The sequence below is a fragment of the Mastigoproctus giganteus genome, chromosome 5 (genome assembly GCF_048544385.1).
Source record: "Mastigoproctus giganteus isolate SK-2022 chromosome 5, ASM4854438v1, whole genome shotgun sequence".
Classification (NCBI taxonomy): domain Eukaryota; kingdom Metazoa; phylum Arthropoda; class Arachnida; order Uropygi; family Thelyphonidae; genus Mastigoproctus; species Mastigoproctus giganteus.
In genome coordinates, this window is record NC_143579.1 from 14362029 (window position 1) to 14383465 (window position 21437).

General features: G+C 40.0%; 2 protein-coding genes across 2 annotated transcripts in view; one reads left to right on the top strand and one right to left on the bottom strand.

Moving 5' to 3' along the window:
* The window catches only part of LOC150085185 (immunoglobulin domain-containing protein oig-4-like), a 302327-nt gene that overhangs the window by 188402 nt on the left and 92488 nt on the right, over positions 1 to 21437 (bottom strand). The gene's annotated exons all lie outside the window — the stretch shown is intronic.
* LOC150085186 (neprilysin-4-like) overlaps positions 1 to 21437 on the top strand; it is a 93293-nt gene that overhangs the window by 50388 nt on the left and 21468 nt on the right. Inside the window, exons 3-14 of the mRNA XM_090373919.1 lie at positions 4906 to 5042; positions 5374 to 5451; positions 5597 to 5758; positions 8123 to 8206; positions 8708 to 8910; positions 9209 to 9382; positions 9980 to 10066; positions 13520 to 13644; positions 16133 to 16355; positions 17940 to 18038; positions 21069 to 21146; positions 21271 to 21374. Coding sequence (XP_090230045.1) covers positions 4906 to 5042; positions 5374 to 5451; positions 5597 to 5758; positions 8123 to 8206; positions 8708 to 8910; positions 9209 to 9382; positions 9980 to 10066; positions 13520 to 13644; positions 16133 to 16355; positions 17940 to 18038; positions 21069 to 21146; positions 21271 to 21374 — 1554 coding nt within the window. The remainder of the gene's footprint in view (positions 1 to 4905; positions 5043 to 5373; positions 5452 to 5596; positions 5759 to 8122; positions 8207 to 8707; positions 8911 to 9208; positions 9383 to 9979; positions 10067 to 13519; positions 13645 to 16132; positions 16356 to 17939; positions 18039 to 21068; positions 21147 to 21270; positions 21375 to 21437) is intronic.

Below are 21437 nucleotides of genomic sequence, written 5' to 3' on the forward strand. Positions count from 1 at the left end.
ACACTGTTGATACTGTCGAACGGGGATAGTGCAATTTCTGTACCACTCCGCGATAGAGTGACCCATGCGTACATGGCATGGTACCTATGCGTACCTATATACCTGTCAAGAAGTGGGTTCGTCCACTAGCGAGAGGGGTGAAAACGTCGCGTTGCGAGAAACCAGGTGTCGCATGAATTCTGTCCTTTCAGTGTATTTGATTCCAGGTAAGTTTTGTTCGCTGCACAAAAATAAATATAATTATCCCAAAGCTATTTCTTCTTGAATACCAATACAAATTTAAAAAATAATAACTACATCCAAAGAGAAATATTAGTCTCATGATTTATTGTCCCTTAATGAACGTAATTGAAGACTGGGAGCGAATGTGTATTTTAAGTGACGCAAATCCATTTATTTTAAATTCCCTGTTTATACTCACGAGATGGAGACAAACAATATGCCATTATGCAGTACTGCCCATTTTCATTCATGCAAATACCATTACCCAACAGAAGAAGCTCTTTTTGATGTCACGCTTGGGATTTATGCAAATACCATTATGTCAAACATTAGCATTCGAGTATTTACGTTACACTAAAACGATGAAAGACATGAAATTCTGAAAGAAGGGAGAACAATGCTTAGGAATGAAAAAGATATGTATGTAATGTGGTCTGGTCTGAATAAATGGACACTTCACAAGATTAAAGACTATAAAGAGAAGTTTTAAACAACTTAAATTGTTGTAGCTCAGTTCACATTTTTAACTTAACTTCCATCATCAAAATGTCCTTTGTGTAAGGCTACATGAATTTTATGTTATGCATTTTTCCTCTAAAATACAAAAAATAGCCCATTAAAATTTTTCTTCTTCATCCAAAAAAATTAAACTCGAAAACGTGTAATTAATAGAGCCATTTTCAGTGGCCGAAATGCACCTCAAAAAGATCTTTAGTGATGCAATGGTAATTCTTTTTGTAGGAGTCATGCAGTTATTTTGTTTCTAACCAGTTTATCACGGCGAATCCTTGCCACTTGGACAAACGAATTTCATGGATCATCTATCTGTATCACGAATCACTAACCTTTACTAACTCGAAGAATTATAATGAACATATTTTTATTTAGCAAGCTGTTCCTTGGCATAATATGAGTGGCCACTTTATTAGGTACACAACCCCCTTCCATTCATGAAAGAGAATGCGGCTTTAAAGTGTGAGCAAATGCATAGGGATACTGCGGAATAGGCAAGACTTGATTTAACGGACTCAGAACGTTGCACGGTAATGAGGCCAGTCCTTAAAAATACTGCTGAGATTTTCACTACTGCTATGTCTCGTGCGTATCGATATTAGTCCAATAACCAAATAACCTAAGCCCAACAGCAATCCCGTTAGTTGGAAACAACTCAATGGCGCGAATGGAGGCTGACAAGACTTGTGCAGGGCGACAGAAAGATTCGAGTCTCAGTACAAGAGGGCATTTCAGAACAAAATTCGTTGTCACGAATGGGAAAGAGGCCAATCTACGCCTCATTTTGAAGAACCCAAGTAAACCACCAGAGCAGCCAAGGTCATACAGACCCATAGCACTCCTTCCCGTTTTAAGCAAAATATTTGAACGTCTTCTCTTATCCAGATTGGAAAAACACTATAATAATGCAAATCTCCAGTTCCCAAACCAGTTTGGTTTTCGGGCAGGCCGTTCAGCAGAAGATGCTCTTCGACAGCTCACGGATTCAGTCAAAAATTCAGCCACCAAATACTTCTTAGTAATATCAGTGGATTTCGCCGGGGCCTTTGACTTGCTCTGGTGGCCAAGTATACTACGAAGACTCAGAGAAGCTAGCGTTCCAGCAAAACTTTACAGCTGCATACAGGACTATCTTCACAACAGAAGTGTTACAGTCAGAAATGCCTATCGACAAGTCTCCAGAAATGTCTACAGAGGATGCCCCCAGGGCTCTGTCCTTGGTCCTTTCCTATGGAATGTGGTCATGGACGAGTTCCTGAACCTAGACCTGGGGGATGTTTCCACCCAAGCCTTCGCAGACGACTTGATACTGACAGTCACTGGAAACTCCAGAGCTTCCCTGGAAACAACAGCCAACGGAGCCCTTACAAAGCTAGAAGAATGGGCCAGCCTCCATAAACTCCATATATCCATTGAGAAAACTACTTCAATTCTACTCAGAGGAACCCTTCAAATAAGCAGGCCACCGCAGATTAAAATTGCTGGTAGAACTATCAAACTGACAACTGAGATGAAGTACCTTGGGGTAATTCTCGACCCCAAGCTCACGTTTTACCCGCATATAGACTACCTTCATCGCAAAGTCAGGAACTACACGGCAATGGTAGTGAGGATCAGCAGGTCTGACTGGGGCCTAAATCGCCGCTCGCTGCACATGCTATACAAAGCTGTATTCATTCCCACTATAACCTACTGTGCAGGTGTCTGGTTTCATCGTGCACTCACTGTTCGTAACCAAAGGAAGCTCATCTCCATCCAGCGTAATATCCTTCTCACTATCACCCGTGCCTGCTGCACAGTAAGCAACCCAGCGCTCCAAGTCTTGGCAGGAGTTCTCCCTCTGGACCTGCAGATAATTCGCAAAGGTGTGCACTACCGGCTCGCAAAGGGACTCCCTACCACCATCCTGGATTTCACTACAAACCCAGCAAACACCATCAAAGAAGAAAAAAAGCGCCTTGCAGTCTACCTTCTTGACGCCTGGCAAAACAGATGGAATACCACCCCCAAAGGTTCCATCACTAAAAAATTCTTACCTGAAATAGCCCAGATCTACCCTAAAGCTCCAGCATGGTACAGCCTAGGGTTATATACCACTTTCCTGATTACAGGCCATGGATCTATAAATCACAAACTTGCTTCTATGAACATCGTGGATGATCCTCACTGTCTTTGTGGTGAAAACGAAGACTGGGATCACCTATTCTATGTTTGCCCGCTCTACAAGGACCTGCGAACGTTGCTCATATCAAAAATACATGCCTTGCCTCGAGGAAATGAACATTTTCTGATCAATGAGGAAGACCAGTACCACGCTTTTTCTGCCTTCGCCCATGATCTCTTCACCAGAAGAAGATCACTGGTACAACGTCCTGGAACTGATGCACATTGATGAACACTCTTTCTCATATACTGAACATCTTCACCTAGATTGTGACCACTTCTAGCTACTGGACTTGACACTCAGGTCGCTTGAATTGTTTCATCCGTGTCTCTCTTGATACGTGATTGCCTTCCCACCCCCTCGAGGGGCCTCTTCTTCCACTTCCGCTTAGGTGAGAGAATTCCCACCCAACATGTGGAGGATGCCTTCCCTTACATCCTCCGTCGCTCTGTCTATACTTCCCTTCCTTTACCCTCTCCAGTACATCCTGTACTCCCTGTACCCTATTATTTTATTTTATATATATCTTTTTTTTTTTTTTTTTTTAACTTCATCTCTTTCCAGGAAGCTCAGGTGACCTGGAGGAGACTAGCCAGAGAATTATGGGCAGCCTGGCTACCTCCTAGTGGTGTGTGCGGGCAACGTGGGGTCCTATCAGGGGCCCTGCGGCCAAAAGCCAGGACATCCAACAGAACCCAGCACAATACTTCATTTACAACACAAAAAATTTTTCTGGCTTTCACAGTGATACTGTTTGTCTCCACAGAGTATATATGGCGCAGATGTGGAAAACCACCGGAGGCGCCTTTCCCCCAAAACTATGCACACTATGTCACGAATGGGATATCGCAGCCGTGAATCTGAGGAATCACAGCTTCTGGAGTTTCACGCAGATGGGTGGACCAGAATATAGTGAAAGGAGCATGGATCCATGACTCATCCTGCCAGGTGTGGACAATGCAAGTTGGTAAATGTGTAATGGTGTGAGGGAGCGCCTTCGTGGTGCCCATTTGAGTCCTTTGTTACCAGTGGCATAATTTGGACGACAAGTTATCTGGAAATTGTTCACAGCTCATTCCTTCATGACTGTAGTTCATCCAACTGCGAATGGGTTCTTCCAATGCCATGTCACAATACCAGAATTGTATAGAACTTGTTTAAACAAACATGGGAGTCAAGTCGTCCTACTGAGGTGACCCTTCCCAATCCAGTTGATCACCTATAGGAAACTCGCATGATGAGATCAGCAAGAGAAAGACTCCGATTATGTGGGCTACCGAGCTTGGCAGCCAGGCACCTCAGAGATGACCAAATTGAGGTTTATAAGGCTCTGGGACGGGTTAGTAAAATGAATGAAGGTGGAATTTTCACTGTTATAAGGAACTCCAGAACTAGGGGACATAAATTTAAATTACAAAGGAAGAGGTTTAGACTAGATTGAAGGAAGTTTTCTTTTAGCCAGCGGGTCGTTGATTGCTGGAACAGGTTGCCTTCGCAGACAGGCAGTTGAGGCTGACAGTTTAAATAAATTCAAAAGTCGATTGGACAGTTACCTATGTGAAGAGGGAAGCAAATAATTTGTATTTTCTTATCTACTTGTTTCTTCTTTCGGCCAAAATCCTGTAGCTTCGTTGCACTATATGGCTATTACTAATACTATGGGTTTAGGTGCAACGAGGCAAAAATCCACAGCAACCCAGTTTGCAACAACTGTGGGAACGAATTGAATCAACATGGACCAGGATCATTGTGGCTCGCTTTTGACACTTTTTTGAGTCAATGCCTTGACAAATCCAAACTATTCTGATGGCTATGGGGGTTGGCTATGGATAGGTGTATCTGATAAAGTGGTCACTTGCTGTGTATTATGATGGGTTATAATCGATGTACGAGCGAACGAATCCTAGAATTAAAATATATTTTATTTACATTATGTATTATGATTTTCTAGAATTTTCGCGCTGTCCATAATGTGCATTTATGTGTGTCTTGTATTCCTCTTTTAGCTTTGACGACTGCAAAAGTAGGCCTCGGACTAAACTGGAACGCCTTCTTTTGACCTTGCTTGCAGCCGTGTCGGTTTTAAGTACAATTCTGGTGATTCTCCTCATACGCCCAGACCCTTCGTCGTCTCTAGTGAGAGGTGGGTTGCTTCATCCACAAAGACGTGTTCAATTTTTATTTGTAACGTGAAAGCATGTGAAAAAATCGTTTGTTGTTTATGTACAGCAAGCACCCTTGAGCTTCTTTTAGCTATGGGCAGTACTGTACAGTAAAGAAATATTAATATGTCGGTTAGTAGACTTAATTAGTACAGTATACCGATTAAATCTGAAAAATATTGCTCATAGAGTTGGTTATTTAGCTTTTAATTGCTCTTGAGAAAGTTCATTGAGTTGGGTAAAGAGATGATCAACAAGTTGTTAAAAGTGCCTACAAGAATTGATATTAGTTGCTCCGTTGTTTCTTTGCAGTTCCAGAGTGTAATTCTGTGGCTTGCCGAAATAACTCCTGTTTGAAGATCTGCGTGACTGAAGATTGTGTTAAGGCAGGTAGGATTTTTTTATCTCCAGCCGTAATCAGCTTTCTTCTTTCTTAGTGCTTTCATACAATCAAAAGATTTCAAGATAGTTTCGTAGCTCTGCTTAGGAAATGTTTCCATGACTTGCTTATTATGATCGTTGATTGTTTTTACAGCTGGGAGTCTACTCCGGAACATGGATCACACAGTTCACCCTTGCGATGACTTTTATCGATACGCTTGTGGTCGGTGGCATCTTCACCACTCTTTGCCTCCAGACAGATCCCATTACGACACCTTCTCTTTGATGAAGGACGAGTTGAAGACAATGCTTAGAGGTAAGTCATTGTATGCATTTCCGATGCTTCAATATCAGACATTGGGCAGGTTTCTCGTACTCTACAATCACTGGCCAAAAATTTGAAATACTTTTGCGATTGGCGCCAACAGATAATTAAACGTATGGTGGTATGGTTAATATGGTATGTTTTGTAAATATAAATCGCCACATGGTATGATCACAAGTTCCTAGGTATCAAGTAATGAACGCGTTCCTGAGGTTTCTTACCCGATCGAATCGTGGAGAAGACAGTTGATCTTTCCAATTTTCAGGAAGGTGTTATTGTTGTAGCACGTTTAGTGGGAGCCAGAATCGAGATAACAAAAAGCAGCCATCTCAAAAGTATGCAATGAGTGGAAGACGAAAGAGAATGTAACTAAATTTTTAACATGAAAGTTAAAAATCTCCAGAATTGGCGTACCATAATATATGGACGGTCCCTCATAGCAATGTGTTGTGAAAAGGATATGGATTGGATGATTATGGAAATGTTTCAGGAAAAAGAACGCTATTTCCACATAAGCTGTAGGATTAGTTCATTTCCCATTCGAATTAAGGGATACAAAACCGCCACTTCTCAATGTGTTCAAATTACTAACCTATTAATAGGCTATGTTTGTGGAATCCTAGAATCGTATGAATTATTGGTATGTATGGATGATTTGGCTATTCCCAGCATTCTGAAGTAGTGCATAGACAAATTGCTGCACATGGGCAGTTTCGATGAGCTCTGCGGTGTTTTGAGGTTAATAGGATGCACACCACTGGCTTCCTTGCTTAGAGTCCGGTTGGAAATGTTTTCACCTGTGGCCGCAGCAACTTCAAGAGACAGTTGATGACACGGCATCGTAGGGTTCCGTCTTGCTGTTAGAGTCATATAGCGGTCTATTCTGGTTGACGTAGCCCTCTGGCGACCTTTGCCAGCTCTTCTTATAATGGTTCTTGAAACTGCTTCCACAGTGCCGAGACGACACTGCGTGACACATTAAGCCAACGTGCCACCTCCACCTGCGACTTCCTCGCTTCAAGTCGTCCAACGGCTCACCATCTCAAAAAATCATCTAACCGACGATGAGTTGCCATCCTGAGTATTCGAGATTTGGCTACCCCACTGATCAAGCGTGTTTTTATAGCCATGAATAATTTGCATAATGTGCGGCTCTGTAAGGTGGTAGATCGATTTCTATTGGGTACTCGGAATTTACATGCCAGGATTCTTATTATGTCAAATATTCTCTTTCGGGGACGCTGTTATAACAAAATATTCATGAAAAACATTTTGCTCTGTTAATTTTTTCGAGCAGTATACAACGTATCATTAGGACTATAAAGCACGCAACTGCCTTCAGAACTAGTCGGATCTACATAAGGCTTGAATCTTGGCATACGATCTGTACAAAGCTTCACAAGAAAGTTTATTTGTTCCTTAATCCCCAATAAGAGCAGGTTTTGATTGGTGCTGGCATCGTGCCTAATGGAACCAAGAGCAATCAGCCATAGTGCACTTTCGCTGATCAATGGAGATTCAATCTTCTTTCGGGTTTTCGATGTTCATTCATCTGGAAGGACTAAATCTCTCTTAGTGAACAAATACTTTCAGAATATGTGAGTACAGCTTGAACAACCATCACCTTGGATCTCAGTTCAATAGAATGCTTAAGATTCCTTGGATAGGAAGATTAAGAATCACTAGTAAAAGGTTTTTAATTTATTTACATTTTTATATTTCATTTTTAACGTTCGAGCACCAGTGTAGTTAATCGTGCCGCACAATGCAGACAATCCCCGGAATTATGCAAAGTTACAATCGATTCCAGGAAGTTCTTCTGTGGAATGTTCTAGAAAAAATCTGAAACCTGTCAAATAATCATCATGACATCGCCATAAGGGATTATAAGATTAGCTCACATCTAAAACAGTAGATGACTAAAAAATTGCGAGCAGCATTTTTTAAATCACTATGAAAATTACTTTCTTCACTGTTACAGATACCACATTACCAAGTTCATCTTACGAAAGGTCCTCCCTGACATAATGGTTTTGCCACTCGTCCAGCCCTCTCCAGCTCGTCTGGAGAGGGCTGGGCTCGAATCCCGTCAATGACTGGAGGAATTTCTAAATGTCTATTCAATCGGGGTCGTAGTCAGCCGATCTCAAGGGGAGTGAGTAAATTTTTTACACGTGAGCTATTCCGGTTTTTCACCACGCACAACATGCAAATCAGCCATGAACATACTTATACAGACGTAATACGCAATGGAGCTATATGGTCTAAGTCGCTAATGCGCATTAAACTCAATAACGTTTACGAAGAAATACAAAAGCTATGTATCGCAACTGACTGCTGTTCTTACTCTTTCAGAGCTCATGGAAGCGCCAATCACAGATGAAGACAGCAACGCAACTGTTAACGCCAAAAATCTTTACGCATCCTGCATGAACGAAGGTGAGTAGCTATAATTAGGAGCTTAATTACAAACTCTTCAGCGAGATATTTTAACTTTGCAATTTAGGACATTGAAGTCACTGGAAATGTTGTTATTCCGTTCCATTTTGAAATAATTTATTAAAGCGGTACACCCACAAGACAAAGTTATCGAGCCTTGGATCTATGCTGCAGTTGAAACCTCCCTCCAAATGGGGTTGTTCTCTCGTATTGGAGGGGGGGACGTATCATAAACCAACGATTTCGGATCTGTGTCTTTAGATAGACTCTAATTAAGAATCTACAAATTAAAATATTCTCCACTTGCCGATAAGTTAATGTTCTTTTATATTCTTAGAGGTAATCTTCATAGCTTATGAGACAAACCTACCTGTGGCATTTACACTCCAGCCTAAAAGTTAGGAATCACGTTTCATTTTTCTTAATTTTCAAGGGTTTTTATTAAAATAGGACCTGATTAAACAAATTTATGTCCATATTTTTCCTCTCCAATTATTTCAGGAGTGATTGAAGACCGCAAGGAGAAACCTCTTCTGTCTCTGCTGGAGGAGTTGGGAGGATGGCCTGTAATGATGTCCAACTGGACAGAGGAGAACTTTGACTGGGTCATGTTAATAGCGCAGCTACGACAGTACAACAACAACATACTCATCGGACAGTGGGTAGGACTAGATGGAAAAAATTCTTCCGCTCACATCATTCAGGTGAGGTTCTCCCGAACTTAAAAAGACCATTTACTTCGCAGAATGGAAACTCTACTATATACTCAAGTTTCGGTGAACTGCCAATAGATGACAGGAAAGTGTATGTTCAAGAATACGTTGACACACTTTTCTGATAGTTGAATTGACATGTCAGAACTTGCAACTGTGTCAGTGATTACTGGACATACGCTCTTCCGCCTTCTATTGGCAGTTCTTCGAAATTTTATTGATTATACAGTGGTGCTGCCATTCTGCGAAGATAATCAACACCTTTAAATACTTGTTTGTTTTTGTTTAGCTCGATCAAGTGGAACTTGGCCTGCCAAGCAGGGAGTATTATGTCAGTGGGACACAGCAACTAAAGGCGTATCTTCGTTTCATGATTGACATTGCAATTCTCCTCGGTGCAGCTCCAGAAGTAGCCGAAGAAGAGATGAACAACGTGTTGGACTTTGAGATGAAACTTGCAAATGTAAGTTTTTTTTATTGACTTCAAATATTAAATCATAACTACCTCATTGATTGCTGTTAATACAGCGTTTTTGTTCATATGAGTTGCATTTCTACCAACCTTTCTGGCAAGATTTATGCTGTTTTTCTGATAATTCGAGGATCTGAAAACTGAAATTCCTGTTGTAATAAAGATTCACTACGTAATATTGAACTTGCTTTGATTTAAAGGTTCCTGTCATGAAGAAAATTCTGTAGATATTACTGAAATTAGTTTTGTAATTCGAAATTAGATCTGAAGTTACCATAAAAGTAATCAGGTTTGTTTTTTCACAATTAGCCATTAATTTTTAATAGTTTATTTAATTTAAAAAACTTGAATTTGGTAGTTTGAAAATAATAAAAGCTATCTAACCGACATAAAACGTTCAAAAATTTAATTTTCTATCATTGAAGTTTCATTTAATTCGTTCTTCTGAAGTGTTTACTGTAGCTGGAGAGAAGAAGATATTTCGAAATCATCTTTCAGAAGAATGGAGCCTTTGATTATTTTCATTTGAAGGACATCCAGGTCAAAATGTCACTGTCACGATATTAAATTTCTTTTTTTGTTTAACAGATAACGATCCCCAACGAGGAACGGAGGAACTTCACTGCCATCTATAATAAAATGACAATAGAAGAGCTTCAAGAGGAAGTTCCACAGGTTAGACATCGATGAACTCTTTTTATTTCTTTTCTTAAACATCATCAAAGAAGAATTCAGTAATTTCACAACTAATGGTTCGATAAAGTCCACTCCACTCCTGACATAACCTAAAAAATGTACATTCGTAAGAGAGAAAATTGTTAATTTATCCCTCCATTAATGCAATTTGAATTTCAATCAAAATACACTCGTGCATACCAGAAAAAAGATACCCGGATGGAAATAAAATTTATATTCGTCTATTTTAATGTTGGACAGGGTCACTTGATAGTAATCATCCATCATCCCATAAGATGACGTCATCATCTGAAATCAAAGTTCTTGTACAAGGCTGACTGTGCAGCTACTATAAATATCTTTTTATTAAATTAAAACTTAGTTAATGTGAGGGCGCTACATTTCAAGTACATTAGCAAATAGTAATATGGCTTAACTTATCTTTCTAAAAACGAGCTAATAAATAAATAATCATTACCGGATGATTTATATTAGTTCAATTTCAATTAAATTCGGTATAGTTTGACAAATCTCTCTGGAAGAGTTATATATAAAATTTAACGAAAATCCATCCATTGAAAGTCGAGTTATTGCATGTGGACGGACGAACAAAATATAATAATTGATAATTTTCTACTGGTCTGATTTTAATGAAATTCAGGATGGCTCAACAAATCTTTCAAAAAAAAAAAAACCCCCAAATACAAAATATCATGAAAATCCATCCATTATGGAATCGAGTTGTTACGTGCGGACGGACTAACATGGTGAGACATTAGCATTTTAACCAATACACCGATGAGCCAAAACATTATGACCAGCGAGTCGTTATGCAAATCGAAGCAACTGCAGGTGAACTACGGCGCGTGCGTGGGTCGAGACACGGTATAAAAAGCAGCGGACTTAAGCGAGTTTGACAAAGGCCGAATTGTAATGGCCAGACGATTGGGTCAGAGCATATCAGAAACGGCACGGCTGGTGGGATGCTCACGGTCAGCCGTGGTTAGTACTTACCGAAAATAGTCCGAGGAGGGAAAACCCACGCACCACCGGCGAGGTGTTGGACGACCACGGCTCATCGATGCTCGAGGTGAGCGAAGGCTTTCCCGGATGGTACGTGGCAACAGAAGGGCGACTGTGGCGCAACTCGCCGGTAATTGGAATGCTGGTGACGGGAGTAATGTGTTACAATGCACAGTACATCAAACCCTGCTGAAAGTGGGACAATGTAGCTGCAGGCCACTCCGAGTGCCTATTCCAACCAGGGGTTCACCGGCGACAGCGCCTACAATGGGCACGCGAGCATCGAAACCGGACCTTGAGTGATTGGAAGAAGGTCGTCTGGTCCGATGAATCACGTTTCCTGTTGCACCATGTGGACGGCCGGGTACGTGTGCGTCGTTTACCTGGGAAAATGATGGCGCCTGGATGCACCTTGGGACAAAAGGAAGCTGGTGGCTGCAGTGTCATGCTTTGGGCGATGTTCTGCTGGGATACCCTGAGTCCTGTCATCCATGTACCGGGCATTCTGGCATCTACCATCTACCTAAACATCATTGCTGACCAGGTACACCCTCTTGTGGCAACGGTCTTCTCCTCTGGCGGTGCCATCTTTCAGCAGGATAATGCTCCATACCACACCGCCCGGATTTTTCGAGACTGGTTCGCGGAACATGAGGAAGACTTCCAGGTATTGCCCTGGCCTCCAAATTCCCCAGACATCAATCCCATCGAGCATCTGTGGTTTGTGTTGGTACAGCAACTCCGATCTGTGGCGTCTCAACCACAGACCTTACAGGAGTTAAAGGATCTGCTGGTTACGTGTTGGTACCAGATACCACAAGGCACATTTAGAAATCTTGTAGCGGCCCTGCCTCACCGGTTACGAGCTGTTTTGGCTGCAAATCAGTGTATAACGTACTTAATAACCTTGTATACTATTTTTTTTTTTAATGGAGAAAGCAATAAATATAAAACACCATTATACCTGAAATTTGTGGATTATGAAAAGGCATTTGACTCCATACAGAATAAGGCAATGATGTTTCGGGCACTGGAAAGACAAGGCATAGATACCCCATATATTATGATTTTGAAGAAACTATATGAGAACGCTACCTCCTTTAATTAGACTAGACAAAGACAGTAACAAATTTAAAGTTGAGAAAGGAGTTCGACAAGGAGACACAATATCTCCGAAGCTGTTTACTGCTGCCCTTGAGGAAGCTTTCAGAAGATTAGACTGGTCGCAGAAAGAAGTCAGTGCGAATGGAGAGTATCTAAACCATTTACGATTTGCAGATGGCATTGTGATCATAAGACACAATCCCAAAGAATTAGAGGAGAAAATCTTAATCAGTTATGCACAGTTAGTAAGGATTTTGGACTAAAGATGAATATGGCTAAAACAAAAGTAATGATGAACAAGTCATTAGCTGTAATGATGATAAATGGCTGGAAGTCGAGAAGAATAAATTTTGGATGGATAGCATTCGGGAAATATAGTCACATACTGAAGAGCAATATCACAATTTGTCTGAAACTTAAAATAATGAACCAATGTATACTCCCCCATCATGACTTATGGAAGTGAAACGGGCACTCACCAAAAGAATGGAAGAGAAGCTAAGAACTACACAGCGAAGAATGGAACGAATTATATTGGGAATAAAACTGTTGGATAATAAGAGAAATACATGGATTAGGCAGCAAACTCAAGTAAAGGACATTCTTATTCTTATTCTTATTCGAGCAGGAAAGCTCGAAGACATGATGACGGATGGACTAAGAAAATAACAGAATGGTACCCACGAGGAGCTAAAAGAAAACCTGGAAGACAACAACCGAGATAGAAAGATAAAATTCGCGAGTTAGTGGGTAGTAAATGGATGGCCATCGCACAAACGAAGGAACTGGAAAGTTGCTGGAGAGACCTTCATTCTACAATGGATTTTAAATGGTTGATGATGTTGATGTCTATTTTCTTGATTAATAACTTTGACAAAATTTTCAAACTCTTAATTACAATGAACTCTTAATTACAGATAAGCTGGCTATCTCCTCTGCACGTAACCGGATTGTGCATGCATGAGATGCGCTTGACAGATTTATCACCGTTCCACTGACACCTTCCGTAATGCTCCAGTAACTGGAGAAGTGCCAGTTCGATCTAAAAAAAACTCTTTGAGGGCACTCTACTGACCCAGAGAGAACGTTAAATATAGTTCATACTCAAGATAGCGCTCTGACAACTTTTAGAAATAGCTGGGTTTTTTTTTTTAACACGTAAACTAATAACTGTACATAATAACACTTAATACGGTTCTATTTTACATCAAATTTTTGGCTTAATTTTGAATTTAAAATGCAATTCTGGTGTTCTTGAAATAGAAATTTTAATACTAATTTTAAATATTAATAATCTATCCACGTAATTTAATTTCGCTATTGCAGGTAAACTGGACCCTGTACTTCACGAAGGTTATGCCCCTGGAAATAAGCCCCAAAGAGCAGGTGGTCGTGTTTGCTTTGGCGTATATGAAGGCTATGGGCGAGTTAGTAGCTGTCTCACCACCACGGTTCGTTGAACTCTCAACATTAATAACATAATTTCATTTTGTATTACGAGGGGTGGTCAAAAGTTTGCAGAACGGTATAAATGAAGTATTTATAATTTTTTTGAAATGTATTCACCAGGAAGTTAACTACTCTTATTGTATTTAGGATAGACATGAGACAAGATAAGACTTGAGGTTTCACAACAACAGTCAATTCGGGTCAAATTTGGCTGTATGGGTGAGTCATGAATTTTGGCCTGTGCAGCCCGAGATTTGTGCATGGGTGCATTGCCATGGAGAAGAAAAATAATCAAACTGACGCTTTCCTCATCTTTCCCCTCCCCCAAAATTCCAACTTTTAACTTTGGCATAAGGCTGGCCTAATATCCCACCCCCCTTATTGTGGTTTTAGGTGCAATGTAATCAATTAAGAACAACAATCCTATTGTGTACCAGAAAACTAAGGCCAACATTTTTCTAGCTGATAGTTGGGTTGGAAATGTTTTCGGGATTACCTGTCCCTTGTGCTCCTACTGCTTTCTAATTTGGATTCAAGGTCATCAAATAGCCAAGTTTCATCAGCGGTCAAACGATTAAAAATCTGTTAATCTTCGCAGCATGGTACTACATCCCATGGATCTTTGTGACAATGATGGAGAAGTGCTCCTCCCACTTATTGCTCTGGCAGGCTGCTAACTGCTGGTGGTTTGCGTTAGAGTGGATGACTTCTTTGCACTAAAGCCGGCAGGTTTCGTTAGAGTATATGGAAACATGGGTCCCTATTCTAAAAATGCGAAGAATGTCGCCAAGTCCATGGGATAGAGTGGATATCGGCTTTAAAATCGAGAAACTTGCTTCCAGATTTTAAACCAGCCACAATGGAATGGGGAACCCTTTTCCCGATTTAAAACCAGCGTCAATACTGCATTCGCTCTAACGTAAACCACGGATAACTAGCAGCCTATCAGAGCAATAAGTTGGAGAAGCTACCCTTGTCTGCCATTGCTTGTTGCAAATATTCATGGGATGTGGTATCACTATGAAGATTAACCTAAAAATCTATCTGGATTAGCAAGAATTTATTTTAAATTCGCTTTTCATGACTCCACCCTCCGACTTTTGTCATGAATAGAAAGGTTTCTTCGGAACCCATCTTGCAAACACTTTGGACATTCTCAAATGCTCACGTATTATTGTTAAAATGCTTCCATGGAAAATGTTAAGCACTTTTTCGAATTCGGACTTCAATTTTTCTGTTTTACAATTTTTTTTCTTCAACGGTGGCAATCGTTCAGAATCGATTACTTAAGATGGCCGACCAGACCTTGGATCATGCTTAACCGACTCCTCTCCTCTTTTGAACGTTGCCAACCAACTTACAACAGTAGCATGCTTCCCCAAGCACATTAGTCATCATTTCATAGATTCCTTTAGCATTTCTGTCCTCAGAACTTTTTGGCTCCCTCGTAAAAGAAATACACTGCTCGACAAAATTAAAAGAACATGTAGAAAACGTGGTGTAACTCGTGCAGCTTGAGATGAAGCGGGACAAAATTTAGTATGGCGGTGAAATGAGGAGACAATGAAGGAGACAGAGAGGAGCTTCGTACAGGTATAAGGGTCATGTAAGAATTACGAAAAAGGTCACATTACACAAGTCGATACAAGATGCTCGAAAACATGGTCACATGACGTCAGTGCAGCTTATGATCTCCTCCAACGGCTAAACAGGTCTGACAGCGGTGTACCATGCTCGATATAAGGGTGTCTATAAGATTCTGTGGCAACAGATTCCACTCTACCACCAGACTTTAGCTCACCAATTGACGAGGATTCGGCTGTCGGTGTGCAATGCGACGCCCAAAGGCGTCCCACAGATATTCGATAGGATTTAAGTCTGCTGATCGTGTTGACCAAAGCAGTCGCTGGATAACTTCAGTTTCAAGATATACCTCCACCACCTGAACGCTTTGTGCAGTGGCGTTGTCGTGCATGAAAAGAAAATCTGTGCCAACCGCACTCATAAAAAGTTCTCGGTTATGGTATCCCTATCAAAAACATGAAGAGTGGTGTGGTCGTTAATCATTACTCTACCCCACACTAGAACACCTCCTCCACAAGTGACCCTTTCTCTGACGTTGGAAGGATGGTACCGCATTCCTCCTTGTCTCCAGATGAAATAACGTCTGGAATCTGTTTACAAACTAAAACGAGACTCGCCTGGAAACAACATTGTACTCAATTTTGTCTCGCTTCATTGCAAGGTGTGCACGAGTTGCACTACATTTTCTACGTGTCCTGTTAATTTTTTCGATTAGTGTATGAAATGTACGTTGTAATCTCAAAGTCTGGACTCGCAGTTTTCGAAAATATTAATGTTTAAGCAGCAAATTACTGTAAGCTATTGAGTTTTATTGCAATCAAAGACTCCATTGACTAAAGTGTTGTATATTTGCATTATTAATTTTCCAATTCTATTCTTATTATTGTTTTTTCTTTTTGTTTCTAGGGTTATAGCAAATTATGTGATTTGGCGCTTTGTGTATTACCGGGTTAATTACCTTGACAAGCGTTTTCTACAGAAACAGCAAGAATACTTTGGGGCACTCTTTGGGACTCAGTCCATTCCTCTCCGGTGGAAAACATGCACCGTTCATGTCAACAAACACATGGGAATGGCCGTGGGGGCCCTCTTTGTTCATTCGCATTTCAATGAACAAAGTAAAGAACGGGTAAGTAAATTTACAATTTTCTGAAATTCAAACTGACTGGATACGTTTGTATTTCCACAACACCAAAGTCCGTTTTTATTATAAGAAAAAACCTTAAATTATTTAATACCAAATAAACCTTTTCTGGGGTCACAACTTCAGGAGGATGTGACCTCAGAAAAGAGGTTGTGGAGTTACAACAGGGTGCTGAGGTAGGCCACGTGTTCTTTAAGTCTTTTCTGCGAAAATTAGAGAAATTAACAGGAGCAGCACCAGGAACGTAATTTTAACCAAATTTAATATAGAAGGAAAGGAACAGAGTGTAAGTTTGTCTTTTGCAACAAGTATCGAAAGAAAAAATTGTAACTGTATTATATGCAAGGGATGTTTGAAAAGTAAGTTAGCAGATGTTGGTGAGAAGATCCATGATTTCAGAAATAGCGCAACTCCGCATTAATTATGGCTCATGCAGTACTTTCCAAAAAGTATCCAGACACCCCTACTTTCATTGTCCATTGGACCTTCCAGAATGAACATGTAACTCACACCGGTATATTAGATGGAACAGCAACAGCACCGGTGGTATGATGTTATTTAAGAATGGTTCATGGACATGAATATACAAAAATTTGAATGGTCTGCGCAGAGTTCCGATTTGAACTCAATGGAACCCTAAGGTTTCAACTGGAATATAGTATGAGAATTATGACTGCACTCATGACACGGTGGAACAAGTGTCCCAGTGTGACTTAATGTCGAAAAGTGGCACTGATGTACCAGCATTTATGTGTTATTTGTGATTAACAGATAAAATAAATAAATAATAAATAAATATGCATGTGATGTTTGAAAAGTAAGGTAGCCGATCTGTGGAGAGGAGAACCATGCTTTCAGAAATAGCGAAAGACCTCATTAATTATAGCTCATGCATTATTTTCCAAAAAAGTATCCAGACACTCCTCCTTTCATAGTCCATTGGACCTTGCCATTGGAGCATACTGAATTGTCCTGTTCCATTGTCATAGTCCATTCGTCTTGTCAATGATATAAAAAGGAATTTTGCTAGCAGGAATAAGGAGGTGATTATTCCCTTGAACAAGGCAATGGTCAGGCCACATCTTAAGTACTCCCAGGTCTGGAGGCCTCATTTTAGGAAGGATGTAGAGGAGCTGGAACGCGTGCAGAGAATGGCAAGAAGATTGGTGAGGGGAACAAAGGGTTGCTCTTACCAAGGCTTAAGTTCTGCAAATTGCAGTGTCTGGAGACTAGGCACCTGCGAGGTGATCTGGTTGAGGTGTATGAGGCCTTGAAGTGTTTGAGCAAGCTCAATGCTGATGGGATTCTCCCTCTTGCTTAGATTACACAATTGACGGGGGCATAAATTCAAATTGAGTTCTTAATTTTTAGTTATGAAAAACTTTAAGAAAATCGGTATGTATCGCTATTTTTATATAACTTAACTTATAAAAGCACATTTTTAACTTTGTGACCAATCAAAACTATTGTGGTTGGTCATAAAGGATCTAACTACTTCTTAAGGTTTTTTATTTTGTAAAATGTTTTATTGATTAAATAAATATTTGCATTCTTCTATTGTTAATATAGGCAGAGGAAATGACTGAAGACATTAAGGGAGCTTTGGTGGACGTACTTCAAGACGTACCATGGATGGACAATGAGACAAAACGCGTTGCTAGGGAGAAGGTCAGATATATTACTTTCTGGATTACCAACTTACATTAATAGTAAATTATAACGCTTACATTTCTACAAGATTCTGATGCTGGATGAAAAGCGTCACAGGTACAATGTAATTTCTAAACAAATTGAATCACGGTCGAACTGCAACGAAAACGGTTCTCTTTTTTTGAACTCTAAATATTTTTATTTGGATCTGTGAGCAAGTGTATTTGAGAAGCGAATAGCGTGTATCTTCTCAGTCCAGATCCATCCTGCTTACAGGTTTATGAACCATATTTTTAAGGGTCCTATTTGGGATTCTTAAAAAACGTGCTTTAGATACTAAACTACACTGAATGGCCACTTCGTGAAAAGGGTATTATACCCAATACCCTTTTTATGAAGAAGAGTGCCCCTTCAATTAATAACATCATATGATCTTACCACGAAATATAAAGCAGGTGGGCAAATGCACAGGGACGCTGTATATGTGCAGATGTGTGCGAGAATGGGCATAACGAAAGGTTTAAATGACGTGGAATGGTAATCGACGCTAGGCCCATCGGTGTGAAAATCTCAAAACTCTATTTGGGTTTTCACATACAACTGTGTCTCGGATGTACTAGGCCTGACGTAGTCGAGTGGTCAGGAGGGTGAGTGCAGTAGCACGCGCCCTTTGAGTGGTCCGGGGTTCAAGCCCGTGACTGCTAAATACGTTTAACATTTGTATTAATGATTTATTGTGAACTCTACTGACCTAGTGGTCGTGTCGGAGTACAAACAAGAACATTAATGCAATAACTAAATAACTTTCAGCCAATGGCGATCTTGTGATCGGAAAAAGGTCGTTGATGCAAGAGGACAACGTAGAACGACAACACTGCTGTTAAGTAACAGAAAGTTTGAATTTTGCCAAATAAGAAAAAAGAACCCATTATAACAGTGGTAACCAAAGGGGTCATTCAGAACTTTATCAAGGGTGGGATACCATAGCCAACTATAGAACCGGGTTCCATTCCTGTCAGAAAAAAAAAAAAAAAACAACAAGGTATACAGTGAGTTGAGGAATACCATGAAATTCTTTTGTCTGTCGAATCCCGATTATTGCTGTTTAACGCTCATTTTAAGACCGGAATATGGCGAAAACAGCGAATCCAAGGACCCCGTCTTTCCAAATGTCAGCAATGCAGGCTGGTGTTAGCGATTTAATGTTGTGGGTAATGTTTTCGTGGTGGATATTGGGTATACCAGTATCCATCACGAAAGCATTAGCTACTTCCGCCCCTTGATATACCAGCGGGCAACATTTAGATGCCACAAGTTATCTGGAAATATCTGGAAATTTTCAACTAGGCGTATCTTCATGATTGTATTGTATCCATCTACGGATGAGTTCTTCCAACAGGATAAAGTTGGAACATGGTCAGAACTGTACATGTGACTAGGGTTACTACTGCAGTCACAAAATCTCAATCAAATTCAGCGCCTGTGGCATGAGATGCTAGATTGAAAATTCCCACAGTTGTTGCTAATTGGATTGAGTAAAGCTCGGGTAAAGATCCACAACCATCCAGTTTGCAACAACTGTGAGAACTAGATAAGTCAACTTGGATCAGCATCCCGCAGCATAAATCATCTCGTTGAGTCTATGCCTAGACGAATCCATTCTATTCTGAGGGCTAACGGTGTCCTACTCACCATTAGGAAGGTGTACCTAATTAAGTGGCCATTGAGTGTATATGCTTGACCGTAATTTATTCCTGCTTTTTATTATTGGATTTATCACATATAGAAGAAAAATCAAAAAAAAAAAAAAAAAAAAAGCAAGTAGGTTACATTGCGTTGGTCTTGGTGTTTTAAAAATAGAAATATTTCCGAGGAACATATTAAACGTGATGTGTGAGAGTAGTGCAATTACTCTTCCAGATTTTACGAAAGTGAGTTATTTATAGCTGTGACATTTCTTCTCATCTTTAATATTATGTTCTGGCAGAGCTGAAACAGTTCCAGTTCGTTTTTTGGCAAATTATCACGAGATACTCCTCTATGAAGTTTTTCTTTTTTTTTCTTTTTTTTTTTAATTCGGATTTCTGTAATCGAACGACATATTGTTTGGATTGGTAAAATTGGTAGTCCTGGAACTCTACTTTGCTAAATAACATACTCCTTTGAAATTGCTTAGTCCATCCCAAAAGGAAATCACAATGGCTTTAATATTCTTTATAATAATATGGGCTGGTGAAAAATGTTAGCCCTCGTGGGTAACACAGGGGGTATCATCGCTGTTCTCACCCCACTGGGTACAATAAGGCCTGAGTTCGTATCCCGTTGATAGCGTGAGCAATTTTTATGAGCCTTTTTGAAACGTGACCGAGTTAGTCGGTGTCAGGCAAGGGTAGAATGGTTTTCCTTTGCGAAAATATGCAAATTTTTTACTATTTATATTTTGTTTTCATCCAGAAAACAAAATGCAATAAACTGACGCCTCATAGTTGTAGTTGCTTTTGGGGCTTATACCTCGACCTAACTTTTATTTATTATTATTATTTTTTTTTATTAAAATTTTGTTCCTCCACTCTTTTCTGTCCTCTCGGTCTCCATTCTTCAATTTCCTCTTTTCCATAGCTGCCCTCACTCCCTCTATCCATGTACTTCTAAGTCTTCCTCTCCTTTTCCTTCTAGGGGAGATGTCCATTCCATTACTTTTTAGATAGTCTCTCTTCCCCCATTCTCATAACACGTCCATACCATTATAATCTTTTTTGTTCTATTTTGTCAGTGATGTTTATTTGAACGTCCATTGCCTTTCTTATGTCTTCATTCCTTACTCTTTCTAATTTAGATCTTTGGGCTGATCATCTCCAAAGATCCATCTCAACAGCTAGCAATTTCACGTGTATGTAATTTTTCTCTGAAGCTGATTTCAATCCCCAAAATAACTTTTTTCTTTACTTCGATCCAAAACAGGTTTATTAAAATACCATTTTAATATTAAAAACAATTAGTGGAATACTTTATCTATTATTGCATAAATTTTTATTTTCAAAATTACAGGCTGAGATGATGAGCCAAAAGATTGGTTTTCCCGAATATCTCAGCAACCCGGATGAGCTGGACAAGGACTACGAAGGGGTGAGTAGCTGTTTATTCTCATTATTCTCATTTTGATATCAGTTAATTTGGGAATACCAATGCGTCCAAAGATTTCTTTTTGGATAAGTTCAAGTACTCACCATTTCGTGTGATTTTGCTCTAGGTAGAATTCAAACCTGACACTTATTTTGAGAATGTCCTCAACCATCTGAGGCACACTGCCTTAAGGGATCAGATGAAATTAAGAACTGCAGTGGAAAAGGCACAGTAAGTGAAAATATCTGATTGAGTACGAATCCTTCTGCATGTGAGCATGACTAGTAGCCTATC